The sequence below is a fragment of the Empidonax traillii genome, unplaced genomic scaffold (assembly GCF_003031625.1).
Source record: "Empidonax traillii isolate 1590-97213 ecotype Southwest subspecies unplaced genomic scaffold, ASM303162v1 scaffold579:size954524, whole genome shotgun sequence".
Taxonomy (NCBI): domain Eukaryota; kingdom Metazoa; phylum Chordata; class Aves; order Passeriformes; family Tyrannidae; genus Empidonax; species Empidonax traillii.
The window spans coordinates 706,213-715,894 of NW_020955772.1; the positions used below are offsets into that span (position 1 = coordinate 706,213).

Consider the following 9,682-nt stretch of genomic DNA (forward strand, 5'->3'; position numbering starts at 1 on the left):
CAGGGATCCCCCAAGCACAGCCCCATCACCTCCCTGACCTCTCACCACCTCCCACAGAAGGACCCTAATTCTTGAGGAAGTGAGGAAAAGCCCAGACTTCCCATGAACTAGTGGGACTCCCAACAGACCTGGGCTCGGCACCCTCCAAATCAGCACAGTGGTACTGGCAGGAGCCCTGAGAGCCTCTGCAGTCCCCGTGGAGCCCTTACTTGTCTGAGCTGTGATGGTCTGGCTGACAGTCTCCATGCAGGCCAGCGAGGCTGTCACCTCGATCTCGTAGCGCGTGCCAGGGGTCAGCCCATGGAACCAGAAGTTGGTGGCGTTGGGCCCAGCTGAGCCATTCTGCAGCGGCCTGCCTGACCCCAGGGAGGAGAGGGCGAGCGAATATCCCTTGGCACCTTCCTCTGGCTCATCCCAGGACACAAGGAGGGAGTCTGACCGGCCATGGTCACTCACGCTGACATTCAGGAGGGTGCCTGCAGAGGCAAATCCAAAACTGTCAACAGGGAGCCTGCAGAGCCAGCTCCCAGCCCACCCACCCTTGCTGGGGTACATCGGCCACCAGCCACCACCACGGGTGCTGCCCTGCTTTGGTCAGGCCCCCCCAACACCAAGGGCTCTGAACAGCCTTTGGAGAAACACAAAAATGCTCAGAAACCTCCATGGACTGAGGTCAAAGGGAGATGTGAGAGAGATGATCCAAAGCATGGAGCATCTGCTCTATTGGAGAAAGACCAGAAGGCTTCAGTTCATCACATGTTTTGTCCAGAGAGCCCTGTTTTAAGGCAGAGAAATTCCCTAGCTGGGTATAATCCACCTTGGTTGGCTTGAGCCCCCAGAAAAGGTGTTGAAGGGCTCTGTGTCCATGGAGAAGCAAGACAGTGGCCAGTGAGGGGGCAGGATGGATATGGCAGGAGGGCCATTATGTTCCCTGCAACAGTCTCTGCTTCTGTGTGGGGTCTGACAGAGCAGGGGGACGAAAGTTCCTTTGGGGGGATCCAGACATTGAGTCCCCCCTGTCCTGCCTGGGATAGAGGTGAATGGGAAGAGTGGGACACTGTGCACGTGGAGGAAATGTGGGGCCAGCCTGGCTGCAGGCCCTGCTGAGGTGTCCCTGCTGCAGCAGTGAGGTCAGTGCCCTGGGGCTGTGGGGCTGGAGCTGTGGCATCCCAATGGAGAGCATCTGGGGACAGGGAAGTGGCATACAGGGCTTGGTCTTATTGGTGGGTCAGTGGCCAAAACTGCTACTGAGTCCCTGCCCTTTGAGCTGCTCAGAAACCACCTACACAACAAGAGCCAGACAGAGCCTGTCTGTCGGGGCCAAGCTGGCAGCTGACCTGGGTAGGCTCCATCTCTGCCTCCCAGTGCCTCCAGCAGATTGTCAGGCATCCCCATCCCCAGCCTTGCTGTGAGTCACAGAATCACTTAGGTTGGAAAAGCCCTCTAAGCGTTTCCCCAGCATTGCCAAGTCCAGCAGTGACCCATGTCCCCAAGTGCCACCTCCATGAACTCGCCACTGCTCTCAGCCTTTGGAAAATGACACAACAGTTTCAAGTGCTAATAAGACATTTGGGTAATAATTAGCACTTAAAATTTATGGTGTGCAACATGTTGTGACAGGCTTACATGGGGTCTGGCCCAGCAAGAAAGCTTGAACCAAGCACAGTGACTGCCCCAGAGGTCGTCCCAGGGGTGGCCTTTACACAGCCAGGCAGGAACAGTGTGGGGTGAACCCGGGGCAGGGGCACCTTTGGCACAGTTCAGGAGCTGTGTGTGTCCTTCCCACTGAGCTGAACGCTTTCAGAGCTATGTTCAGCTTCTCTTCCATGCAATGCTGTGGTTTGGAGCCTGCTGCAATGCTGAAAGCTTCACTCAGCAGGCGAGGGCAAAGGGACCTGGGGATATCAGATGAACAATAGGAGTAGGTAGTACCCCTGGGAAAGGCCATCTCATTGCCATCCCTGAGCAGTTCAGGTACAGATTTAGGATCAGACTGCTCAGGAAGGGTTAGCTGGCTGCCCATGGGTCAGGTGTCTATACCTGGGCCAGCTGCCCTGGGCTCCCCTCGCTGTCAGCAGACACCCAGAGCACAGGACACGTCTGACCTTCTCCCTTAGGCAGCCCACGGGACCGTGCCCTGCCCTGTGGAGTTCAAGCAGGGATCGTTTGTCACTGCAGGCTCTTTCTTATCTTATTTATGAAGGTATGAGTTCTCCACCCACATTTCTCTGCTCCTCCTGGGTTTCCACTGGCCTCATTGCCTGCCTGCCTCCCTCTGCCACCTTCCTCATGTCTGCAGCACGAACGTACCCAGAATGGGCAAGAGGCACCCTGTGGCCCCAAGGCCCCTGAGCCCACAGGTAAGCTCCACTAACCACATCACAGACAGCCTCACCCAGGTACGCCCTGTGCCCTCACAGGTGCCTGTGGTTCATCTGGGAGAGTTCTCACTGGCACAGGCTGGTGCCATGTGGGCACCACGCTGGCTCCAGGCCCACAGCAGCCGTGGAGCTGCCTTATGGACTGTGACCCTGCCTGGGCAACTGCAGGGGGCTCTGAGCAGGGCAGCTATGTCTGTGCTGCTGCTGAACCCACCTGATGCTCTGTGGAAGGAGAGAGCTTGGAGCCTTGTCCATCTCTCACAGTGCCCCCCATACAGCTGCTTGCTGGAGTGGGGTGGGGCTGACTCTTCCCCTTCCCCGGCCGTGATCTGCAGCCTGTAGTAGGCCTAAAGCAGAGAGCATTTACAAAGCTGCTCTCAACTCCAAGAGTCCTGGCCCAGCACATCTGCTCATCTCACTGCTCCAGGCACCGAGACCATCCCACCCTCCTCAGCCTGGGACTTACCTCTGTCACCACGTGCGTCCTGTCCCTCCAGCCACGCCTGTGCTGTCTGGTTGCATCCCTCACCCTGGGGGATCGAAGGTGTCAAGTGAGAGAGGGGGCTGAGCTGGGTCCAGTGCCTGGGAGACCTGTCCTGTGCCAGGCCAGGGGTCAAGTTGGCCAGGCAGAGGTCCCACCCTGAGATGGCATCCATGGGCTGTGACCCCTTTCCCCAGGAGAGCTTGTGTTACGTCTCACACTGCCCTCCCCTAGCCAAGGCAGGGAGACAGATTCAGGAGATGCAGCTTCTGGGCTGCCCTGGCCTTTCACGTGGGGCCTGGGGCTGCAGACCAACCTGCCATGCCCACAGGGGAAGACCCCACCAAACCAGCCACGGCACAGGGAGGTCTGGAGAGGGAGGGAGTGAGCTCTGGACAGGCCCTGGCAGTCTCATTCCCTGCACAGGCACACCTCCTTCCCACTACCGCGGGGGCAGGATGGAGGGATCCCAGACCTCAGTCCAGCTGCCACTTCCCGCGGGCTGCACAGAGCCCCCGGAGCCCCCAGTACCCTCCCCCGGCAGCGGGGACACCCGTCTGCTCGCAGCCTGCTCCCAGCAGGGTGTGCCCTGCTTTGGGTTGGCGTCAGCTCCCCCCCCATGTTAAAGGAAATGTCTCTGCCCACTCCCTGTCCCGCAAAAAGCCCCGGCAGAGCCATCATCTTCCTGGCGTTCCTCCCCCTCGGCTCCACGGGCAGACTCGTGCCGGCTCCCCACCGACCGCGGGGCTTTTGGGAGAGGGGAACAAAGGGGTTGGGGACCCCCGGGAGAAGCAGCCGGGCCATTCCCGGGCGAGGAGCCACGCAGCCATGGCAGCGGGGACACGCTGCGGTCCCGGGCGCCGGGGCGATGGGGGCGGCGAGGGGGGCAGCGCCGCTCGGGACCGCGAACGCCGCTGATGTGGCGCAGCTGCAGCGCTGAGGGGAGCCCAGAACGGTGCCCCCGGCGGGGCAGGGCGGCTGCGGAGCCAAAGAGGGGTTGGGGGAGCCGGGCGCTTACCTCTGCCGGGGTCCCCGGGAGCCGCGGCACCCACAGCACCAGCAGCGGCAGCAGCGGTGGCCTCATGGGGGACCTGGGTGGCTGCAGATGAGAAGGGATGACAAGTTGGCGGGGTTGGGGTCAGGTTCTTAGCGGTGGCTGTCCCCGGCCAGCCCCTTCTCCCACGGCAGCCAGGAGCCGCGTCCCCACATGCTTTCCGAGCGCGGGTGACAAGATGACATCAGTGGGGACCAGGCAGCGCGTGGCACCTCGGCCGGGCCCGCTGTCCCTGGGCAGGGGCAGAGCTCGCCTCCGGCCCGGGAGGAGCCCAGCGGGGGCGGCTGCCTCTCGCCGGGCGCATTTGTTGTTGTCCCCGCGGGTCCGTGTCCCTCTGCGGTGACTCTCGAGCGGGTGCGGGCTGCGGGCAGAGCTGCGGGCCGGGGGGCTGGGGTTGGGGAGGGGCTCGCGGGGGCTCTGCGGGGCTGGAGCCCGCTCTGGCATCAGCAGGAGCTCGGCGGAGCTGGAGCGGGAGGAGCGGCAGGGGAGGAGACAGGACGGCTCCGGGCTGGGAGGGAGCTCCCGAACCAGCCCCTGGCGCGGGGAGGGAGGGAAGGGAGGAGGGCGCATCGCTGGGCTGCGATGCTGGAGGGAGCGAGGGCACGAGTGTGGCCGCGGGGTGCTGTGCACCCTGGGCTCGCACCTTCAGCTCTGTGTTCACGGATTCCTGCGCAGTTGCGGCTGTGGAACGCGGGTTTGGGTACGCCGAGGGGCAGGGATTGGGGGGGGGTCCCTGTGCGATGCCCGTAACACAGCAGCCTGCAGGCTGGGACAGGGGGTGCACGCTATGAGGCTCCTGGGCCCGGCATCCCGCGAGCACAGAGACGCCTGGACCGCGCTCTGGCCATCTGAGGGGGTGTCTGGGGTGAGCTGTGCCCTGTGCCCGGGCTGTGTAGGCACTGTACTTTGGGGGGTTGCTGTGGGGAGCAGTCTGTGCCCACCCTGCTGCGGGCAGGGCCGTGCTCCGCGGTGCTGTGCGGTGTCTGTGCAATGCGTGGCACGATGCCAGCTCTGATTCAGAGCAGAGATGCCATTGGCTTCACATCAGCGCTGGAGATCTGGGACGGTGCTGGAAGAGGTTCAGTGATGCATCAGTCCGGAAGCCAGGGCAGCCTTTGTGGCCGTGGGAGTCTGTCCCAGTAGCCAGTACGGCCACCAACGGGGGCTATTCAAGCTCTGCTCATTGCTCTGAACCACCAAGCTGTCAGGGTGGGACACATCCCCCATCTACTCTTTGGAACAGCAGAATCCCTTGCCAGAAAACTCAGAGCATTGTCAAGAGGGGTCTGTGATAGACAGAGCAACCCACAGCGCCTGGACAAAGACATGGAAAGCCTCAGCTCTTGCACACAATTGAGAAATGAGTGGGACACAAGGAACCTGGTCTAGGACCCATCTCCAACCCCAGGTCCATCCCCCAACCCTTCTGGCAGCCCCCAGGCTGATAGACCCAGCTGGGAAAGGGGACAGAGAGCACGAGTCCCCTTCACTTTGCATGGGTGACAGTTAATTTCCCAGGTCCTGGCCAAGTGGGACTGGTGCCAGGAGTGTGGGTCTGTGGTCACAGTCACGTCTCTGCAGAGGTCCAGTCCCCTGCCTGGAGCAGGCTGAGGCTAAAGGAACCCTGGCCCTGCAGCTCAGCCCAGCAGTGAGGGACACTGGAGATCAGGGTGGGAACAAAAGGTGATGCCTTGGCTGCAGCACAGGCAAGATTTTTAACCCTTAATGCCAGCAACTCCAAGGGCTGAATGCAAAAAATGCCGTGGGTGCACCCTCTCCCGTGGATGGATGCCCACAGGAAAGAGCTCTGGCTCTTGGAGATCCCCTGATAAGCATTTGGGACTGAGGTCCACCAGCACCTGGGGAGATGGGGCTGACCCATGAACCAGACACAGCCAGCTCTGGAGACACCCATCCATCATCCCTGCTGCCAGACACTGGTGTGACAGGGAGCTGAGTGCGAGGTGGGTGCTCAGGGGTACTGGGGGTGACGTTGAGGGGTGCCCCTCCAGGACCCAGGCAAGGGGAGGTTTGGAGTTGGCTGCTGCTGTCTCCAGTGGGCCGGGGACTGTTTTTAAAGGCCCCTTTCCAGAGCAGGGTGGCTGCAGCCAGCTGGGAGGAGGCTGGAGCTCCCCGCTGCAGCTAGGGCTTGCCAGGTTTACCCAGGGGCCCGGAATGGGATGGAGGAGGTTACAAGCTGGCTGGTCCCCAAAACACATTTGCAAAGAGGCTTTCGGTGGATGTCCCCACAGGGGTCCATGGCAGCTGTTTGCTGCCATGAGCAGCCTGGAGGGTCACCTGGAGGGTGGCTGGGGCAGAGGGAGCACAGGCAGTGAAGGCTGGGGACTGTGTGGTATCCCCGGAGCATGGCAGGTGATGGCAGAGCTGAACTGGAGGAGCCCCTGGCTGATGAAGCAGGGGTTGGAGGTGAGGATGAAGGGCCTTAGTGGGCTGGGAATTGTGATCCAGGGGCATGGGGCAGGAGGGACCCTTGATTATCAAGGAAAACCCTGGGAAGAGGTGTTGCATCCCCCAATGTCAAAGGCAGAGTCTCGTGCAGTAATGGCACAGACAGGAGGTTTTTCCAGGCTACAGCATCAAGGTGGGGCTCCTCTAGCTTCAAAGCACACCAAAGAGCAGCCCCAGGCCAGCAAGAGGGCAAACCCAGTCACTGGAGTCCTGGGAAACTCCAGCTGGGTTGTGCCTGCCCTGCTCAGCTGGGGAGAAGCTGAGCCCTTGTGTGCTCATTGCACCTGCCTGGGCACAGCCTCGGTGCCCCTGCAACAGCCTGTCTGCAAAGCTGGCCAATCTCCACCTCCAGCCACTCTGATGGAGTCACAAGGGTGGGAGGTGGCACCTCCAGAGCTCGTTGGAAACCAACCTCTGCTGTGGCAGCCTTGCATGGGGGCACAACTGCCCCACCCAGGCAGCTTCTCCAGACACTGCCTGCCCAAGGAGCAAAGGGTCTGTTCTACCCTCCCTGGTCTCTGGGCTGGGCAGCCAAGCAGAGATTCCTGAAGCACAGTGTCTCTGTTCCCTTGGATCCTGCTGCCATGCTGTGCCACTGCCCCACACCTCCCCACCCAGGAGGAGAAGGGAACCCCCACTTGGCATGAGGATGGGCTTGGGGGATGCCTTGCTGCCCACCAGCATGGGATTGGCCTCTGAGCATGGACCAGGAGGTGTCCCAGCAGGTTTCTCAGCCTCTGCATGCTGCTGGTGACCCATCACAGGGCACACTGAGCTGTCACCCCCTGCCATGGCAACACACCTCCATACTAGCCCCACTCATTTAACGTTGGATACCAGTAGCTGTTCTCCCTGAGCTCAGGCAGTCTGGGCTGTGCCTGCAGTGGAAACAGCCCAAAGCACTGCTGGGAGCCAAACCCAGGCCCCATCCTGGTGCCACAGCACTCGGCAGCCTCCACATGGGACAGAAGCTGCTCATCCCATGCCAGCACTGCCCTCGCCACAGCCACCCCAGTAACACCAGACCACCACAGCTAGGGACTGTGAGAGAGAGTCCTCCTTGAGCAGGGGATGCCAAGATCTCCCCTCTGGTCCCCCCAGCAGTGTAGCCTTCAGCTGTGCCAGACCCAAAGACGACTGCAGAAGGTTTCTCCACCCAGCAGCTGGAACCAGGCCTGGAAACTCCGAGGCTGCCGAGTCATCACATTTTCCGTGCAGCAGCGAACGCTGCCACAAGGCGCAGGGGGATGGGGACATCCCGGCTGCGGTGACTGGAGAGCTCAGCTGGCCAGAGCACGGTGCAGCCAAGCCATCACCTATGGCAAGGGGCAGAGCCTCAGCATGGGAGACCATCCTTGCCCTGTGCCCTGGAGGGATCATCCAGGAGCAGAGGTGGGAAAGGGGAGCCCTGACAACATGCCCATCCATGTGGTGTCAGGCTGTTCCCCTGGGCGGTTCCAACCCCAAAGCAGAGCAGGGTCCACCCCCTTGGCACTCGATGCATTGGCCTTCTCTCCAGGTGTCCAGAGCTGGCAGCACTGGCCTTGTCCCTGCTGAGGCATCTCTGGGACTTGAGCATGGTCCCACACACCTGGTGGGACCAGAGGCCTCCCCAGGAAGCACTTGCTGGGGTGAGGGTGGGCAGGAGGAGCAGCAGAGTGAGTGCCTGTGGCGTCCAAGGGTCCCAGTTGTGTCACAAAGTCTGTCAAGGTGACACTGGCAAGTGATGCTCCCAGGGCTGGGCATGGGCAGTGCCTTGCAGGGTCCCTGCTGGAGGGTAGCCTGTGGGTAAGGACGCTCCCAGAGGGACTCAACCTGTCACTCAGAGGGTACAGCCATGCCCTGGTGCTGTGAGCAATGCTGTCACTGCACAGAGCAGCCTCTACCCCTGTCTGGATGTGCAGCCAAAGGTCCCCATGAGAGCTCTGCCATCCCTGCTTGGGCAGGACCCTGTGCATCCAACCTAGCACCCTGTGATAATGTGTGCCCAGGGGTCCCATGATATGGGGCACTGTTGCCACTGGGATTGGGCTGGGAGCAGCTCTGGGGCTCCTGTCCTGCCTCAGCCCAACAACAACATCCCTTCAGTTCCTGTCCCTGGTAACTCCTGGTGCCCACCGGCACTGTGACCTGCCCCAGGTCATGATTTCTCCTCTCTGCCACCTCTCAGTGCTGCCCGGGGCTGCGAGTGAGGAACAAGGGGAACAGGCTGCTCCCGGGGCAAAGCCTGCAGAGGATGCAGGTGCTGCTGGGACTTCTGTCTTTGCAAGGTTCACACGCTACGCTTCTCCAGCCCTAAGGCCTAGAGCACTGGGATGCTCCTTCTCCAACCCCTTGCAAGTGTTTAATCATTCCCACGAGGAGCCCTGCCAGCACCGCTGCTGCCTCCTGCCCCACGCTTCCAGACCTTGGAGCTCTTCCCATTTTGTTGGGGTGGGGGGGGAGGGCAGGCAGGTAGTGGGAGACGTCACCCCTCTGCAGGGCAGGGCACAGCCACACTGTTTGGGCTGGGGGACAGCCAGGAGTGGCCGCAGTGACTCTGTCACCGTCGCTTCGGTGATGCTCTTCGCTTTACCCCCCCCCCCCGGTCGCTGCTGAAGCCCTGGCAGCTGAGCCCGGGATGCCTGTGGGTGCGAGCCAGGCGCCTGCAGAGCTGGGAAGTGCAGGGCTGCGGTGACTCGGGCACGCCCAAAGCCGGCAGAGCCGGGCAGACCTGCTCTGCACCCCCCGGGGGCACGGGTGCCTCCCCTGGGGATGAGAAAGCTCAGGAGTCCTCTTCCCCTGGCCAAAGCAGGAGGCACTCAGCGGGGAGGGCTGAGAGCAGCCCGGACAGTGCCTGCCCCATACCTACTGCAAGCAGTGCTGGGGCAGCACCTGGATGGCCCCCAAATCACCCACCCCATCGCCAACAGCCTGTGGAAGGAACCCTGTGGGGCTCTGCTCCCACCCTGCGTTGCAGTGCCAGCAAAGGTGCCTGGTGCTGCCAGGATGCCACACTCACAGAGCCAAGAAGTAGCTACGAAGCATCTCCCGGTGCCCACTCACCGAGTGAATGAAATCCCCCCCTCGCAGGCACAGCCACGGAGTGCCAGGCCCTGCTCCTGGCACAGCCACACTCAGAGGCTTCCCCGTCCCCTGCCGCCCGCCCGGGGCTGTGCCATCGCCTTTGCCCGCGCTGTGCCAGGGCACGGGAGGGGCCGCGCTCCTTTCCTCGCCGCACGCATCCCGGCTTCGCGTCTGGGGGAGAGGGAGGGGGACAGGGAATGGGAGCGGTACCTCAGCTGCTGGGTGTCCCCG

At 62.0% G+C, this 9,682-nt stretch overlaps 1 protein-coding gene across 2 annotated transcripts in view; it reads right to left on the minus strand.

Moving 5' to 3' along the window:
• The window catches only part of LOC114064771 (receptor-type tyrosine-protein phosphatase V-like), a 36,658-nt gene extending 26,976 nt beyond the window's left edge, over positions 1–9,682 (minus strand). Inside the window, exons 1-4 of one of the 2 annotated variants that reach the window (XM_027898103.1) lie at positions 9,662–9,682; positions 3,881–3,961; positions 2,848–2,911; positions 210–476 (exon numbers count right to left, since the gene is read on the minus strand). In XM_027898103.1, coding sequence (XP_027753904.1) covers positions 210–476; positions 2,848–2,911; positions 3,881–3,946 — 397 coding nt within the window. In that variant the 5' untranslated portion in view covers positions 3,947–3,961; positions 9,662–9,682. The remainder of the gene's footprint in view (positions 1–209; positions 477–2,847; positions 2,912–3,880; positions 3,962–9,661) is intronic. The other variant, XM_027898104.1, reaches the window with a different exon arrangement.